General features: G+C 45.4%; 1 protein-coding gene across 1 annotated transcript in view; it reads right to left on the reverse strand.

The window, feature by feature from the left end:
• The window catches only part of agrn (agrin), a 254,619-nt gene that overhangs the window by 151,311 nt on the left and 83,725 nt on the right, over window positions 1-19,583 (reverse strand). Inside the window, exon 3 of the mRNA XM_022753198.1 lies at window positions 3,295-3,333. Coding sequence (XP_022608919.1) covers window positions 3,295-3,333 — 39 coding nt within the window. The remainder of the gene's footprint in view (window positions 1-3,294; window positions 3,334-19,583) is intronic.

Below are 19,583 nucleotides of genomic sequence, written 5' to 3' on the forward strand. Positions count from 1 at the left end.
TAGGCCGAGGAGTCATAATTAATTCTGCCTCTCTCAGAGTCAGGCTTACTGTCAAGAACACAGGGAAAGGCTCCGGCAGAATAAATTACACAAGCGTCCTGTGCGTATGTGTATGTGTATGGGTGTGTGTTTGTGTGTGTCTGTGTGTGTGTGTTCCCCCCCCCCATCTAAGGGGGTAATGGGTTTGGAGCGCTTAGTAATTGTATTCTCTCAGAGCTGACAAAGAGTTATGTCAATTCTTTAGGAAGTGCTAGTGTTCTCAAAGTGTAAGTGAGCCCGCTAGCACTTTTTTCAGGTGTCCCACCATCTTAGATCAAATCACATTTCAGTCCAGGAGTTTATGTTGTCTGGCAGTGAGGAGCATCCACTGGGGAACGCTGTCAGTGACAAACGCGAAATTGAAGGATTCGCGGCGAATGGGCTCCTGCCAGGCAGGTTGTGCTACAGACGGCTACAGTCACAGGAGACCTCTGAACTGTCTGCGGCGCCGCTCTTCCATTACACTTTCATTCTTTTGAGTCACTGGCCTATTTTGGATCTTGTCTGGCCAGTGTTTTCTCCCATAAGGTTGTAATAGGATGAAATGAAGGATACCTTCAGGGAGTCATCTTCACCTGATTTTCTTCTCAGCCTGAAGACCTTGAGACAGAATTAAGGAAACTAATCTATTTTTTTTTTTGTCCTTGTTCAGTTACAACTAGATTTGCTATAAATCCCATAAGATAAATTCCTGGTTTAGCACCAATTCCTCTTAAACCTCTATTAAAATACAGTAAATGACTCCAATGACCTAACAGAAATCGTATCTGATATGACTACAGCCTCCTTCCTTTGTCCCTAAACAGTGGACAAACAGTGTTTTCACTGGATGTGGACACTGACAACTGGGGGGCAGAGAGCTTCATTCATCAAGCATTTCTCATAGTCGACCCCTCTTCCAGAGTCCAATACTAATCCCTCAAGCTGCAAATTCTCGGAGCTTTCTCGTTTTAGCCAAACACGCAACAACTGTCTTATTATCAGGAGACGACAGGCAATAATGAGTGCGGCCTGAGCCAAGCAACTGCAGCTTTGAGCTTTCAAAGAAAGAGCCTAATTAAAGGCTGCTTTGTGACTTTTGTCACTTTTTTTGACTGGTGATTATAGGCCATTCATTGGGGAGGATTCGTCAGCCATTTGTGGGTGGCGCACACCATAAATATCATCTAAGAGCTTTGCTTATGTTGTGCCGAACCTGCTCCCCCCCCCCAAGCCAAGTCCCAAGATTCTCTCACTCTAATTTGCAGAACAAATTCCTTTACTTTCTGCAGAATCTCCTCATGCTAATAAGGACGTTTCATCAACGGCAGTTCAGAGACAAACTAGGCTGTTTAAAAATGCAGACTCCTTGGTATCTTGTCTGTGATTTCCTGTAATTAAGTACTGGAGAGCGGAGCGTCCTTGGCACTGAGGACAAGTTCAGTAGAAAAAGCCCAGCGCTCTTTGGAGCAGATTTGACTAATGGCAGAGCTGTATCAGCCCTCCGCTGGTCTACAACATCTTCTAAATTGCCCCTCCACCACTACTAAAACCATACATCTCCAACAAGTGGCCTACTGTCGTATTTGGGCCAACTCTAATTGTCTCACTAATCTCTCCAGCGTTGAATGACCCAGAGAAACTGCGTCCCACAGGGCAGGCTTACCCCCACTGATTGGAGGCTCTGCTTTTTGTTTTGCTTGGCATATTAAAACAGCATAGGGCTGCTGATGGAAAGCCTACAAAACTATTGGAAATGTAATTAAGGGCTAGCAGCAGCTTTTAAACGGTTGACTAGTGCAGAAACAAACTGTGCCCCTCAGACAGCAAAAACTTTAATACATGGGAAATGAGTGGCTCAATCGATAAGCAGGGCGTTATTTCTTTTGTAGAGGGAAATTCAATGGAGGACAGAAATGGGCCGCCTCGCTGCCTGCAACTGTTTCTCATTTTCCTGGTGGAGAGGCAAATTTTATGGCAACATTTTGCTTCAGAAACAGACAAATACAGACCTCTCCGTAAGAAATAATGATTTGTCAAGTCAATTTCATCTGTCATTAAAACAAAAACAAATAGCTGCTGAAAAAACGTGCCAGCTGCAATTGAAACTGCAGTGTTTGGTCATGAGTCACAAAAGGGAAAGTAACACACAATCTCGCAAGCTCCTCAGGTGCTGAGGTGAGGCCAAGTTGAGAAATGCTCCAATCAAGCGCAATTATTTGCTGAAGCCAAACGCCACAGCCATTTCACATTGACGGTGAGCGGCCTATTGTCCCGACTCTGCCAGACAATCACATTCATAATAAACCCACCTCTAATTTGACACTTTTTTTTGTTTTTTGTTTTTTAAAAAGCCGACATCTTTCGTAAAGCGCTTTTACAAACAAGCCTCATGCCTGTGGAGCAATTATCAGAAACAGAGTCAGCAAGCCCCCACTGTGGCCTTTTGTCATCTGGCATGTCCTCTGGCATCAGCTGGCCGGCTGGGATCATTAGAAACATTTTCTCCTTGTGTTTTCTCCCACCAAAAACCTCTGGCTTTGTAGCCGGCACACAAGCGGGATTAGACAACACCTTTAGAAGCTAGTAGGAGTCCATCGCTGGCTCTCTGTCAGTGCAGTGAAGAAATACAACACCAAAGTCTATCAAACACTGCCTCGCTGCGCTGCCTCTGATAAATATTCATGATAGCAGCTTGAAAACCAGCTGTTTTCCTCCAATTAAAGCTTGTCGAGATCCACCGTTTTGGAAATAAATTGTTACTTTTTTTTAATTAACAGCTAATGTTGCTGGACCAGAAAACAAGTGAAACAATGCAGCATCCACTGCAACGATTTATATGTGTTGGATGGGACGAGAACATGTGGATAACAGCGTGAGGTCATGCTGCTGCTCTGAGCCCCTGATCTACGAACCCCCAGCGGTCTAAAGTAATGCAGATCACTCGGGGACAGGGATGGATATTATCCTATTAGAAGGATGTGAATGCTGCTGCGGTAACAGGTATTGAACATCAGCCCAAGAAGCTGTGTGGAGCAGATCAAATCAAGTCATCAAAAGATCCTTCTCACATCAAAGCCCTGAGCAGACCTGGCCACGTGCCTGCCATACCAACAGTGTGGAAACAAAAAGCGGAGAAGCCAAATCTGGCGCTGCACACGGACGGCCGCACGCTTCAAAAGGCAGCCATGGCCGTCTGAGGTCATTATTCGCAGGCACCCCACTAAACACCATCGGTCAGCGAAGGACAACAGAGAGAAACCACAGAGGACTTACCATCAGGAGGCTGCGCCGGTGTGAAGTGAGGAGGTTTGTCTGAAAGAGATAAAAAAAGAAGCAGAGAAATGGGTTTTTAGTTTGGGGGAGATTCAGAGGCTTCCCGGGGGTAAGGGCCGAGTAATTGAGTTGCTACAAAAAAGAAAAAAGAGACACATTCTGTCTACAGGTCTGGCTTTTTCTATCTAACACATTCTAATGCAGTGACCGGGGGCCCCAGAGGGACGCAGCCCAGCTAATCGGTGGGGCTACGTTTCAGCGATAGCAGTATCATCATTGTTTTGTCGTTCATTATTTCTCGGGTCTACTCATCCCAAACCGCACGGGGTGACTTCTGATGTTATGAGAGCACATGAGAACCGAGAACACAGGTGGAGGAGAGGTTTGCTTTTTGGTTTTGGATTAAAAAAAAAAAGACTGAGAGAGGATTTGACATTTCACAACAGCGCTGACATTCGGTACACCGATGAAAAACACTCAGCCCCCCCCCACCCCCCGTAACCATATGCAGAATAAATCACAACTCTTTTCCCTTAATATATCAAATCACATCATGCTGCTCTCCCAGTGAACACCCAGTAGACAATGATGTAAGGCATGTTGGTTTTGTGGGAACTGCATAACGAGACCTGCGGTGTCAAATGACAAGAAGGGGTGGAGCAACAGTCAGGGGGAAACATCTCATGCAACCTGAGTCCGCTGCAGGTTTGATAACTTGACGCTAGAAAAAAACTAGGTCAAACTTGACCAGGCAGTGAGAATGGATCAGTAACAGTTAATGTAATGGAGATGAACAAAAACAAGCAAAAAATGGAATTAAGGCTGCGACTAACATTTATTTTTATTGTTGATGAAATCTGATGTTGATGTTTTGATATGGTTGATTGTTTATGCTGAAAAAATGTCAAAACAATAGTGAGAAAGCAATTTCCCACAGCCTGAGGGGATGTCTTCAAATTATTTATATTGTCAGACAAACAATCTGAAACCTGAGATATTTAATCTACACTTTAAAGCAGAGAAAAGCAACAATTCTCACACGAGACACTGGAACTAGAAAAAAAAGCAATTGATTTCCTATTCAAAATGTGCAGATTAATTTATTTGTTAATTGGCTAATTGATTAAACAACTATTAATTAACTATTAATTTCATCCTCCCAGCCTGGTAATTGTGGAGCATACAGACATCACGGACATATGGTAGTGGAGGAATGAAGAGTGAACAGAAAACACATTCAGCCTGAATCTTCCTGAAACATATTTGGTGTTAACTGTTTCCTGTTTCTCACACAATAAAATCCTCATCAGCTCCGCGTGACTTTTTGTCATTTACCGGGGGAACGTCACCAAACGGACAGCCTCACACAAACAAGGTGCTGCGCCATCGTGACACACACTGGTCACAGTTTACCAGGGCACTGGAGTACCGAGCACAAAATCCAACCAAACCATCTGTACACTCGCAGTCAACTCGGCTGTCTGACTCACTAAGCAGAGCCTCGATGAGTTGTCAGAGCTGCCTGCAGCGAACAAACACACCAACACACACATTCAGGAAGGATGTGCAGCCACCCAGCCATCTCTCCGATGTCTCTTCACTGTGAGGGATAATGAGGAAGATAAAACACATCACATCAATTACTCCGCTAACACATTTTTCCGGGACCCTGTCAACCACTGCACCGAAGCCTTTCTCAGGACTTATGCGATACCCGTCGGCATCCCGAGACACTGAGTTTTAAATTCAGGCTCACTTAAAATTGCTTGTCAACAGCCGGGCTTTGTGGGAGAGAGAGAGAGAGAGGGAGAAAGTGTGTGTCTGTGAGAGAGAGAGCGAGAGAGAGAGAGAGAGAGAAAAGAGGAGAGGGGGGAGGCGAGGCTGGTGCTAGAGATGGGAGGAGGGGTGTTGGGGTTTAAGGTGGTTCAAGAAAACATTAAAAAACGAAGGGAACAGAGATTGGCATCAGGAAGATACAGAGGAAGTTCTGCTAAAAGTATAAAGGAGCAGACAGGCGCACACACAAAAAGAGACTGTACTTCCTGTCTTGACATTCGTGTGCATGTCTGAAAACACACAAACAAACATGAGCACATACAGACGTACTGTCGCACAAGGCAGGGAATACAAAGAGAGAGAATGTGGCGTTCAAAGTGAGCCGAGACGCCGAGAGGCGACGCTAAACGATTTCTTCACATTTCCATAACGAAAGGACAAGATAAGGTCTGTATATAAACATATCAGCCTTCCCATCTCCCTCTGCACCCGGAAAAGCCCGCGCGGGTTCCCGTGCCTGTGTGAATGTCACTACATGGCGCATCATTCACCCTATATCTTCAGCAAATCAATACCTGTCTGACTGTGACATTTAGCCATGTGCACAAAGAGGAGCGTGCGTGTGCGTCTTTGTGTGCGTGTTACCTTCCCCCTTTGGTTGGGGGGTGATGTATAGTTGTACAGAATGATAAAGTGAGTGCATGTCTGTGTGTGGGCTCCGCTGGCAGGTGGAAAGGTTTCAAGGGGGGGATGCGTTATAAACTGTGTGTGTGTGTATGTGTGTGTGTGTGTGTGTGTGTGTGTGTGTGTGTGTGTGTGTGTGTGGATAAGCTTCACCCCATATGGTGACAACAGAAATTGAGAATCTGAGGCTGCACAACTCTTCTAACACCCCTCCTCCCACCAAACACACACATCCACCCCACGTCACCACTACTAGCACTATCACTGTCGCATCCAGCTGTCCTTGCGGCCACACGGAGGGCTCTTGGCAGCGTAACAGAGTCCCTTTTACCTCATCAATTTCAGTGGGGCACATTTCTCTTCTCTCGGTCATCTGAGAGGTAGAAGATTGGCCTGCTTTAACCCAGTTTGTATTAAATCTAATAGAATCTGTCTGGCAGAAATTGATTCAGTAACACCGGGAGGTTACAAATGAACCGTCCTCCTCCTCCTGGTCACCCACATCCACCAATTACAACGAGAATGAAAGACTGACAAACGGGACGGAAAGACACAGAGCTGGAAAAGAAGTGGACACTCTGGGAAATGCAAAGGAGGGCATCTAATGCAGTGGCAGCCACACGGACACAGGGACTCTGCCTCGCACAAGTAAACAGCCTGATAACAGACGAAGAGAAAAAGTGCTGACATGGAAGAACAACCATGGCTGAAGAGTATTAACAGAGTCTCTCCCTTTAAAGTGTTGCTCAAATACCACTTCAGCTTGAATGTGGCAGCACGAAAACAACTGTTAACACGGTGCCGATTTAACTTATTTACTTACTCTTTACAATTTGCAAGTGATTATGCGGCATGAGCCTTGCATAAATAATAGGCCACTTTGGTGAGTTGAGACTAATTTCACCTTTAACACAGTCTAAACTGACAAGGCACTCAGAAATAAGACTCATCTGAGTCTGTGAGAGAATGAGGAGGCTGCGAGAGTCAGCGTTCACACAAGCTGGTAAATACAGGGTAGAGGGGAGCACCGAGGTTGTGTGCAGGTGACTGGCGAATATCTATTTCAGTTGTGGTTTTGAAGGCAAACAGTTGGCCCTTTAAAGCTCAAGCTGTCAGGTGTGAGGCTGGGAGTCAGATCGCAGTGCTTTTTTAGGCACCATTTGAAATGTGTCCCTGGAATTGAGCATCAAAAACTGTCAAGGATCAAAAGTTGAATTCTTTGCTCCGGTGCTGAGAAGTTGGAACTCGGGTATTGCGCTGGCACCAGTCTACATTTTCAAATGACAACAACGATGGGCTCAATGACTTACTAAAGGAATTACCTCTCTTGTCAGAGATTCTCTCAGGAAAACTCTTTGACTGCCTCGCAAACATTACGCCTCTGCCTCTTAATGGGCCACTGTACTTTCAAAAGACAGTGGGACAAGAATTATGCAGCGGGAGCAGATGACAGGAGGGGTTGAGGCTTTCCAGGCCAAAAGACATTTTCTCATCCTCCAAAGGCATTTAATCACCATTTAATACTTCATCCCGCAGTTCAAAGTAAATGCCAAGGCTTCGGAGAGGAGATATGAAGCAGTTTTGAAAGCCTGCAGACACACAATCAAGCAAGGGGGGGGGGGGTTGTGACTTTAGCTGTCTTGATGTCCCTACTCAAGTGCAGATAAGGCTGTTATGAGAGGTCAGGTGAGCTCATTTCTACAAGGGCACGTAATGCAAAAGCTACATGTAGTATGTTCAATGCAAAACCATTTCTCTCCAGATATATTCTGACTAAACGGCGGCGGCTTGTGCTGAGAATTGTACTGACAAACAGTGACCCGTACATGAAAATGCAGTAGAGACCAATACAGTAGAGTACAACAGCTAAGTTGGGTGTTTCATTTGAACCAACGTACAGTTGTTGAGGAACAGGAGCACAGCGAAGCCCAGGGTCGATGTGGCCAGCAGGATCAGACAGATGTTACAAGGGATCATGAAGTAGCGAACCACCAAGGACACCTTGTGCTGGTACCTGCGGTCCCGCTCCGGCGGCGGCGGCGAGGGATAGTGGCACCCGCTCATGCTCCACTCCAATGACCCCCTCCCCTCCAGGGTGGAGGAGATGATGGGACGAGGAGGGCGACGAGGGGTGCCCAAAGACCCGTTGGAAAAAATGATGGCGGTGGGAGAAGGGCAGAGGATGAAGATGAGGAAAAAATAAAAAGCAAAAGAAGATCCGTAATGGTCGGTGTTTCAGCTGTGGTTCCAGCTGTGCACCGTGGCAGGCACCCGGTGACTGTTCCTGACAGAGAATCGCAGCAGCAAGCTTTCAGCAGTTTCCAAGTAACACATTTTTAGAGATAATAACATCCATTTGGGGAAAGAGGACAGACGGGGGGACAGAGATGTTGAACTCCTACAGCCCCCCACCTGTCCACGCAACCTCCATTCTGCTGTGCCCACTGGGAAAAAGACAAACTAATGGGCTTTCAATGTGTGAGTATGTGTGTGTGTGTGTGTGTGTGTGTGTGTGTGTGTGTGTGTAGTGGTTTATACTTACAGTGCAAATATGTGTGTGGATTTAAGTGGGTGGTTGTAATGTGTTGGTAAATGTGTGCTAAAGCGCTTTTGGCATGTATGTGTGAGATGCACCTAAGCCAGAAATTTGGGCATTAGGATGTGGGTGTTTGTAATTGTCAAATATCCACAAGGAAAACTTCCACAGGAGCTCGGCAGTAAATCCACAGAAGCAATCCTCTCCTTTCTTCCCGGTGACCCTGACGGGTAATTAGATGGACATGGAGGGGGTCTGGCAAAGCCGGCTCCGAGGGGACACCCCCTCCTTTCTTTGTCAAAAGCCTTTACAAGACAAGCCAAGGTCTGGTGCTCACCAACAACGTGTGTCACAGGTACTTCCCTAAGAGGTGATGGCTGAGCATCTTTTTCAGCTTCTCTGTGGATGTCGCCTGTTGGGGCAACAATGGCTTTGCTGCTTTCCTGAGCAATGATTTGCCTGGCACTCCTCTGAGTCAACACAACTGCTTCTTTGTATCCGAAGGAGGTCTGGGAGCTTCTGTCAGGGTGAAGAGATATACGACCACGGCACGCAAGAGCCGCCCAAACCTGACACTGTCACCGGAGCAACTCGAATCTTCTGTAGCGCGATTAGCCGGGTGGCTGGAAAGCAGCTGGCTGCCTCTCACTAAACCATATGCTCCCGGGATCACGGAGATGGTTTATTTTTTCCTCCCCTTCTCTCCAGCGTGCCTGCCACACCTCCTCGGTTCAATAATCTTTATTCCTGGCCAGTCTGATCGAGAGGGTGAGCAACTGCAAACCCCCCAACGCCGCTGGTGTGTGCTGTGGCTGAAAACAGGTCAGTGGAAGTGGCGGAGAGGGGGGAAAAAGTTGGAAGAGGAGAACGATCACAATCCCCCCCGCTGGACCCGCCAGCGCGGAGACGTCTTCTCCCCCACGCAGCGACGGATGAGCAGCAAAACACAGAGACAGTCTGAATGAATAAACTCGTAGAAAGAAAAAGGAGAAAAACCTGTGTGTGATCAGAAATCAACCGAGAAGCTCGAGGCGGAGATTTGTTGGGCTTTCTTCCCTCATGTCAGCACCGTGACAGAGAATCCCAACCACATAATGAGAGGAAAAGGTTCTTATTGGGTCCTGATCCTCGTAAGACTTAGGTTGATTCCGCTTCTTCTTTCAGTAAAGAACTTGTGCAGTCTTTTCTCTCTCTCTCTCTCTCTCTCTCTCTCTCTTGGTTTGTCGTCTCTCTTTTATACGCTTCCTCAAGCATCCAGTCCCTTCTTCATTGTCTCTGGTTGTCTCAGTCCAGAGGCGCTCCCTGCGTCCTGGTCACAAGGATTTATGCTCCAGCTTCTGCTCCGCGGGGATCCAACATTCACTGGCAGCCAAAACAACAAATTAGGCTCCGGGTATTCATAGCGCGCTTAATCCCCAGGCAGCAGGTAGTGGTCCCAGTGTCAGCGCACTCAGTCAGCCAGCTGAAGCAAGGAGGAGTGTGTCAATGAGAGAAGTCAGCGAGCAGACACGGCAATACAGAGAGAGAGGGGACGTAAACGAGAGGGAGGAGGAGGAGTGCTGGCAAAAAGGAAAAGCAGCTCCTGACACTTCGGTCCACCTTTCTGGTTTTTCTTGAGGAGACGGGGGGGGGTGGGGGGGGAGTGGGAGGAAGAAAAAAAAAGCAGCAGCACCACCAGCAGCAGCAGCAGCAGCGTGTTGCCGGTTTCCCAAACACTCTTCTCCTGAGCGCTCCTCTCTCAGCTCTCAGCCAGCGGAACGGATGAGCGCATAATGAGAGAGTGAGACAGATATTGCGCGAGAGAGAGAGAGAGAGAGAGAGAGAGAGAGGTGGGGGGAGTGGATGAGGGGCCGTCTTTGACAAAGGCAGAGGGGAGGAGGGGTTGGAGTTGGGTGAGAGAACAGGGAAAAAAACAAAAAAAAAAACGAATGAGAATAAAGGCTTTGGGGAGTAGTACTTGAGTCCTGTCAGAGCAGGGGGGGGGGGGCAGCAACAGTGCAGCAGCAAAACAAAAGAGGGCCACGGTCTTGGGAGATGTCAACCAACTCCTCCATTTGTTTATAGACTAATCAAAAGAAAGACTCTTCCACAAGAGCTGGAGAATTTCCACAAAGATTTAATGAGGCAGACTGAGAGAAAACAGGCATGAGGAGGGAGGAAGAGAGCAAAACTTAAAAACATTAAAGTCAATCATGTACCGAGTCTCTTCAAACAGCCTGACTCGCTTGTTTTTGACCGATATGAGCGGAGATAAGCCAGAGAAAAACTCCATATGCATTCCACATAACAAGCCAATATTCAATTAATTAACAATCCCATTTGGATGTTGTTTTTTTTCTGACTTACTTTCATGACAAGTAATAAGAGGTTTCTTTTTTTTTCCCCCTTGTGCTAAATAATATGGCAAAAATGAATATTCAGCAGATCTGGCAAATGATCTGAGGCGGAGGCATTTCTATTTATCTGTTTCGCAGCATGTAATTTTTTGCCCTTTTTAAAAGCAATGCATTACTGCTCCTCTAATGAGATAATGAGGTCAGAATAGAGGGGCGGTTACGCTGTGTTTTAGCAAGACCATGCATCGATATCTACTTTGAACCAACTCAATGGCAGCAGGCGGCAGATGCAAGGCGGTATATCCATCATCAATTATTTATGTTTTTTTTTTTCCACTCTCTCTATCTGTGTCTCCATCTCCATCTCTGCCGTTCAACTCCCCCCCAACCCTCCCCGCACTTTACACAAGGGTGCACACACACACACACACACACACACACACACACACACACGCACCAATGGTGATGCACACAGTGGCTGCATCCACAGAGGAATTGCAATGAATGCACACACAATTGGCTTTTCTGTCTGATAGAAACTAGCACATACACAAAGAAAAATGGCTCCTTCTGTCTTTTCTTGTCTCTATCTGTTTTCAGTCTACAAGCTCACACAAGTTGAACACACTACACTACACACACACACACACTCACTCAGGTAGGTGATCTTGCTTCACTCCAAAAGTCATTTATCTCTTTGGACAGAGTGTTCATTCCCAGACCTAAGCTGAAGCTCTGTGGGGGAGACTCTTATATGAGGGGAGCTGAGTTTTCAGGCTGCCTGCTGAGGGTCAAGAGTTCACCCCCCCCCCCCCCCCCATCTTCAGCCACACCCCACCCACCCAAAAGTGCCCTCCCCTCTCTCTGCTCCTTCCAGACTCGATACCCCCAGACAGTCATCAGCTCTCACGTTGCATAACAAAACTTGATTGATGGACTGATTGAAAAAGAAAAAAGGAAACAGCTGCTGTCTTATTTGTTGCCTCTCTTTTGTCTCCCTTTCTTTTCACTTTCATCCACAACTGTGTCTTTATCATCGCTCCGTTTTGTCTCAGCCAGTGGGAACTTCAGAGACTGCAGACAATTACAACATAACACCACAACATCACAGGCTGAGACCGTGAATGAAGTGCCAAACTCCCCCAGCAGAGGGCGGCGGGGAGACAGCCCGGCAGTCTGCTCTGCTGCCACGACCCAAATAAAATCTTCTGTCGACATCAAAGCTCAGCTGCTTTGATCCATTTTTAATGCCACAAGTATCGCACAAGGTTAACATCTCTCTCTGAAGGCTTTGAAATGGCAATTTCCATTAAGGAGCCAAAGGAGCTGCTCTATTGTTTAAAGGTCTGGCAGGGGTGAGAGTCGTGCGTGTGTGCATGTGTGTGTGCTACTCTTTATGCAAAGGGTGAGAAATTTGTCGAGTTCAATAAGCGATTGACTATTACGCTTCAATCAATTAAGCACGTGTGTGTGTGTGTGTTTGTGTGTGTGTGTGTGTCTGTGCATCCCAGTGCACATCCCGGTCTTCTGGCCGGCGAGCATTGATCTAATTGATCTAAGAGAAAAACAGTTGTTGCCTTTGCTGAAGGAAAATTTCTCCACTGAATGTGGAGAAACAGATAATCATGTGAAAAAGAGGTTTTTACCACTGAGACTTTAAAAAAAATCAACCAAGTGAAAAAGAAAGAAATCCTCTCATTTTTTGCATCATCTTTATATATTTCACATACAAGCTACCAAGCTACACTCATAAAGTCCAGGGTCAGATCACATATGGTGATATTTTTTGCAACTCTGCAATGATAAGTGGTTTCTAGCCGGCAATGTATTGTACTTAAAAGCACTATATCAGTGTTTATCAGCGCTCTGACACAGAGAGCAGGAAATGTGAATGTGTATTTTTTTCTAATTTAACTAGTTAAATGTACCGATGCTCCAAAGATTTAAACCGACACTGAATATTATAAGTGTGGTGCCGATTCACAGAGAATAACTTGTCAGAGAAAACTGCATTTTCTGGTTCAGAACTGATTAAATTAATGCAAAACAAAGTCATTCAACTTATTTTGATGAAATTAGAGGCTCAGTTTTACGGCTGTGTCTTTCCGACTTTGGGTTTAACGATTATTTTTTTCTAAGCTCACGTTCACACAGAACTATCCTGGGTCATGAAAAAAAAATGAGTTCTTCAGCTGAATCTTTTATCAAATAATTTGTTAAAAACAGTGTGTAAGAGCTTTGTACATTAGGGTGTGCGGAGAAAAAAAATCTGCGTTGATGAATATACTAACACCCCATTAGAGTAGGGCTGTCCATTTTTCAAAGCAGGAGCTATCAAAAGTGAAGCTGTTGCCTTCACTAATGGCATTAGAGATCACCCTTCCCTGCTGTCCATTGTAAATGAGGGTTTTAATGATGTTGATGAAAAGAATAGTCTGTTAAAATTTATAACGGATTTGGTAATTGCCTGCACTAAAGCCCAACTACTGGCCCACTTGACTATTCATGGGAGCCTCATTTCCAATATAATTTACTGTATTATTTGTCATTTTGTGTTTTATTTTGTGTCAGTGCATGTGTACGTACAGATAATGAGAAATCTGCTGTAATGACAGTTATTTCAGCCAGTGGCGTCTCAGAGCTCAATCAGGAGTCAGTGACTATTATTTTCTGGTATGTATTTGTATGGCTCTATTGCACCAAATAACATCGGTGGAGTGATACTTCTTATAAATGTATCTAACTCCGCAGTGAGCTTTCTACGTTAAAAGCCACGACTTCAGCTTTCACGGACATCAGGTAAACATCATGAGGCCATGATGAATTCCTCATGCACATCAGTCCGTGCAGAGATGCTACCAGGTAGACCGGTTGCCCCGCTACGATATTAACACCAATCATCCGAAGTCAGACTTCCCCGCACCATCCAACAGATTCCCAGACTTTGCAGTCATCAGGCCCCCGAAGTGAGCAGCAGTCATCTACGCAGCGACGAGGCCGCGGCCTCTCGCAGCTGTGCGTGGCTAACAGCATTAACCTCTGCTGAACTGGGATTTAAGAAGAAAAAAAAAAAAAAGAGAGAGTGGGAGATACCAGGATAGATGATGATGAGAGACACAAACAAGATGTTTCTCTGACAAGTGTTATCATGACAACCAAACATCAACACTACGACAAACGGATGAGAAAGTACTGTTCAGTAATTATTTTACAATATGCACGCTGAAACTACAGATCACCACCAGACGGAAGCTACAGATGGGAGACAAGTTAAAAGACAAATAAGCATTAAATGTCTTAGTCAGGTGTCGGGCCGCCACAGGCCTTAAAAACAGCTGCAATGCTCCATTTCTCAAAGTCTGTGAAACTCTGCTGAGGGGATGAACACCAGTCTTCCAAAGGATACTCCTTCTTTTGGTGTTTTAATGATGGATGTAAAGAACAGAAGCAGAGTGACAGGTACTTCAGAGCACTTTATAAGACTATGAGACGATGAAGAGGGATTTTCCAACTCTGGAAAGTTATCACATTACAATGGTGTTGAGGCAAACAGCGGACTTTTAACATTACAATACTCTACCAGGAATGTGCACTTGCTTGTACTTTTCATGTGTTTGGATGACATTGTGTTGCGTTGTGTTACACTGCATTGCGTTATGTTGCATTGCAAGACGAGTTCAACTTTGTTTCCGGATGATCTTGTGTTTTTGTGAACACAGCTCTCAAGCCAGCACACTTGCCTGTCTGTCTGATCACGGCCTAACACGTCACTTCCATAAGTGTCAGCTGGGTTGAGCCTATGAATCAGACAAGCCCTCGTGCTCTGTACAGACTGTTATGTTCCGTTTGATCGTGTTTCTCCACTGATTTATTAATTTATTTATTAGTTAACAGGGTGACTAACATTGACATTAATGCGATCTGGCTCCTAACGCTCGACTACAGGAGTTAAAAACCTCAAACAGGTCCAACATGTCTTCTTTTGAATCCAATTTCGCTGGTAAAAAAAAAAAAAACTGATGCCAGTGCCAGTAGCAAACACCTGTGCAGAATCTGTTAAAATGCAGTCATTACTCAATGGTTTCCCTCCTCATATACTAGTAGTACTGAATATTTAGATAGTTTAAGTTGGTGTTGTGTCATGACAACACTATTTCTTACTCAGCTGATGATGATGATGGTGCAGCGTTGATGTGAGTGTGCGTGAGAGAGTTCCCACACTCGGTGGGCTCCACACAATGTGACTCACAACGTGACACATCGTTCAGTGTTTGGCGTCGATTTGGGTACACTTAGACGCCAACAGCAGTGAAACGGAGCACTCAGTTATCTACAGTTATCTACAGAACATTGGTGGTATTTTGCCGTTTGTTTACACTGCTAACCGGTCCCTCCAGCTGGTTCTTTTTACTTCCACAGAGGACTCTGCGGTCAATATGATCCACCTGTCTATACTCAACACTTCTGGCCACATTAGCCTCCTCCTACGACTACATCCCACGCTGCCATGACCTGCTTTGTCAGCCTACTCTCAGCCAGCTCTTCGCCTGAGGCCTTATCCAGGACCTGTCCACTCCTGGACATTGAGTTCCCTCTCATTTGGTGAGGGTGGTGTTCCTCGCCTCGGGGCTCATCTGGAGCCAGAGGACGCCAGCCATAGCCCGAGGGCTGATGTTCTAAGGCCTGCTGCCTGTTGAACCTCCTCCTTCCTTTTCCACTAGTCGAAATGAGGATGAACTCATTCAGGAAGGAGCAACTTGTTATTAGCCAGCTCTGATTTTCTTGCCAGCCACTCCTGCACATCAACACCCACAACAATAATGTTTACAGGATGTAATATCCTCCCTGCTCCGCTGCCTTGCCCTGTTTATTCAGGGCTTTAGCACCAACAATTTTCCCTTAATAGCCAGGTAGGAAATTATTCCAATGGAAAGACAAGAGGCAGGGAAATAATGAGAGAAGGAGAATTATTAAATGGCAGAAAAAGGAGTGTGGCAGAGACAGAAAAGGTGGGAAGAGGAGGAAAAGAGCAACCTGGGAGCATGGCCGCTGTAGGCAGAGTTAGTGGAGAGTGACACATCTCCATGTGGCTGGCATATGGAGCCAATTGTGGCAGCAGCACAGGAAGGTTAGGAGCAGGGAATCAGAGGAGGAGTGGCTGGCTCTGACAACCTTTACACGGGGAAGGCAGGGCTGATGAAGCTGAAGGATGATACAGATGTCAGTCTCTGGCCAAGTCAGCCATCTGTCACGGGGAGCTGGCCAAGTCACACTGGCCCCCATCAAGCGGAGAGAGCAGCGGGAGACTTGTGATGACCAGTCATTATGAGTTGGGAGCTGTCCGTCCAATATGGCCAATTCGCAATCGTAGCTTACCTTGTATTGGTGTGGACAGAGGACAAATAAAGGCTGGGTTTATGTGTAACATCATCACATTAGAGTGCTGTGTTCAAAGTCTCAGATATGGAAAGTTGGCATTGGCGGTTCAGATTCTTAGGCTAATTCTAGCTTTGCATTATTCACACAAATATGACCACTACAGTTTTTTCATGTGCATGGAGCGGGTGGTGGTGACTGCCGCTTGACAAGAGCTTCGGCCATCGTCATTTACAATACAAGAGGTTATAATCCGCCCTCTGAGCAGCAGTACATCTATCGGAAAGTGACTGGCTGGTTAGCATGCTAACTTCAGTAGACGAAAAGACGGGATAAGAGACAAGAGATAACATTGATGTTGCTTTCCACCGCTTGAGACAGCTGTTGGTGAGTAAAGAAATGAAAATGTTCAAAAATCTTCAACATGCGCAAACATGTTTTCAGTGCGAATTTATGTCGATTTATATCTGGTTCATCATTTTATATGCAACTAACTCTAAAATGTACTATGTTCTCCCTGATGCAGCATCCTCCTCTCCACAACCGACACCGAGGGCTCCAGAGATGTTGAGCACAAAGCCAGCCTTCCTGATCAGTTTGTTCAGTTTATTGGTGTCGCTGGCTCTGATGCTGCTGCCCCAGCAGACTGCAGCAAAGAATATTGCACTGGCACACTGGTAAACAGACCGGGAGGACTAAAAGATCTGCAACATCTTGCTGCAAACATTAAAGGACCTAAACTTCCTGCTCTGTCCCTTCCTGAAAGACAGACGGCGTGCATTGCATTTCCAGTCCTGTCTGTTGTTGTCAAGGTGGTTTCCAAGGTATTTGGATGTCCACAAACCAGTCCACCAGGTCTCTGTACTTTGCCTCCTGTGAGCAGACAGTCTCCTGCTGTGCCCTTTTGCTACTGACCACCCATTCAGACACACATCCACAGCTGCACACACTGTGGTCCATCTGCAGTCCATCTGTCAAGCATTTACCTGCATATTCTGGATTGAGTTAAAAGCACTAGAGAAGTCAGAGAACATGATTCTCACAGTGCTGCCTGCTTCGTCCAGGTGAGAAAGGGCTCGTTGAAGCACGGAGATGATGGCGCCATCAATTCCAGCCTGAGGGCAGCAGGCAAAATGCAGCGGGCCTAAAGAGGTGCTCATCTGACGTCTGAGATGGCCAATCTGTATCGAATCAGTACTGAATCTCAGGTATCGTATTGGCACCAATCAAAAATGTTCAAATGATACGCAGCTCCACACAGACGTGAGGGAACATAGAGGACGTAGTGAGCAGTGTGTGGGTGCGCCCTGATCATCACCATTCAGTAAGTTAACACTAAAGTCAAAGACACAGGGGAGAGTCATTTTAAATGCTTACGGTGCAAAGGCCACGGGAATATTCTGCCGTCTGCAGATGAGGAGCCACGCCAAGACAAGGAAAGAAACAAATCCTCAAACATTTCTTGCAAATAAAAGGTTCGAGTTATTTAATGAGCACCGTGTCTGAAGCGGAACATTGTCATTATGCACACCGACTTGAACTGGGAATCTTCTATTTTAGATTCCCGCTCCATCAAAGGGTTTATGTACTGTACAGTGAATCCTTTGTGCTCTACATCAATAATCCTGCTTTTTCTGAAAATATAATTACTGCTGCCTTTACTTTCTTTAACTATAGCAAGACAGATCAGCATATACATCGCTGTGACATATACATACTGTACACAAGCCGATTTAAGCAATAGGCTTTCAGGCATCAAAGCTGACAGTGACAAGCTATTATACACTCAGACCCTTTGGTTTGTATTTACAGTAATGAACTCACTCTCCTTCTCTTTCTTTTGTTTTTTTTTTTCCCCTCTCTCGGCCCAGCACTGGCTGCACATCGAGCTGGATCTTCTCAGATAGAGGACGGAGAGGGAATATTAATTGGCAAGCAATACCCCCTTGTTGAGACGCAGCCCATAAATGAAACGGCTATAAATTATTTATATGCCTAATCAGATGGCATGTGCTCAAGTTATTCTCTCAAACAAGACAGCTTCTGTGCTATTCCTTTTTTCTTCCTCCCAGTAAATAATTCTAAATCCTTTTGATAAGAGCGCAGTCAGACAAGGTTGTGTGCTGGAAGGAGAAGCCTAGATAATATGGTGCTACAATGACGTAATAGCTGTTTTCTGGCTGCAATCACGGTCAGGGAAATGAATGACCTGCTTAGCACCAGGTATTAAAATGCATCCTGTGTTTGCAGGGTTTTTCTTCTGTTAGACAATGCGCAGATAAAGTGCAGATGTAAATGCACGCCAGGTGCGCTGACTATTAACAAACAGGAGAGAATGAGAAAAGACTGATCGATGAAGGATGTGTGCGGTTATCACATAACAGGAAACAAGATCCATTTTCACATGGATCCAAACAAGAGTTGTAGACAAATTGGACTGGTCACAGATTTTAAAGTGCATACCAGCAAAGAGAGCTCACCACTAAGTCAGTCAATCAGTAAATTAAATGACAGATACAGTGTTTGTCCTTGACCTCTAGAACTGCACACAGAAGCATTTTCCTATCAGCATTTGTCTGCACCTTTCAGCACTGTTACAAATCCCCGTTTCATGATGATACAACACTATCGTTAAGGTTTGGTTCGGTTTAGTCACAAAAACAACTTGATTAGCTTTAGGTAAACATCGTGGCTCGGTTAGGGGGAGGTTAGGGAACAAACATTCTCATGTTTCAAAGAAGTAATCTTTAACTGTCAGATGGAAACAGAAAACAAACAGCCAGTGTGGAGGGGAGGACAGACTCGAAAGTCAGTGTAAATTGGTTTATCTTTTGACTTTTTAGGCTTCGGGTATTGGGATAGCAACTCACAATATTTTTTGACGTCTTTAGACTAAATATTTGTCAGTATAATATTAAAAAAACAGATTTTCTTTTACATTTTTGCCAGTTTTTGTATTTAGGCAAACTTTTATGCTCAAAGATTTGGCTCCTTTTGTTAAATGAAGCTACTTCTTTTTAGAGAAACATGTTCACATTTCTCAAACGAATGTGTGATTTTAGTATCAGTACCGAAACATGAAAATGAGTCAGTACTTGGAGTCCTATTTCAAATAAAAGCAAGACACAATCTGGACACAAGGTGGATGCCAGCTATTACGAACACAACCACTGTTGTTAGCATTCTGCTGGTGCAGGAAAAGTAGACTGGACTCTCTTGCTATTGGATGGTCTGTTATGCTGTACCCTGAGCTCAAGGGGGGGGGGGGGTTTGCAAGGTCAATGCTGTCATAGGTGGTTTGCAGTTAGAAGGAAACTAAAGGCAGGGAAGAGGGCCATTACTGGCCGGAGGAAGCAGAGGGCACGAGGTAAAGAACCGTCGCCAGCTGCCTTTAACCCTGAGACCGGCTGTCTGTCAACCACAAGTCTTTAGCTGCTTCCTTTCAGGCCAAACAATGCTCCGAGATTCTTCAACACACACGTTTATATAAGCGCATCGACTTGGCATTCACACGCTTGCCAGAGACTGACAGACATATATCTTCTTTCAAATGCCAAAAGGTGCAACAAGGTTAAAATAAA

The sequence above is a fragment of the Seriola dumerili genome, unplaced genomic scaffold (genome assembly GCF_002260705.1).
Source record: "Seriola dumerili isolate Sdu_G_001 unplaced genomic scaffold, Sdu_1.0 BDQW01000190.1, whole genome shotgun sequence".
Taxonomy (NCBI): Eukaryota; Metazoa; Chordata; class Actinopteri; order Carangiformes; family Carangidae; genus Seriola; species Seriola dumerili.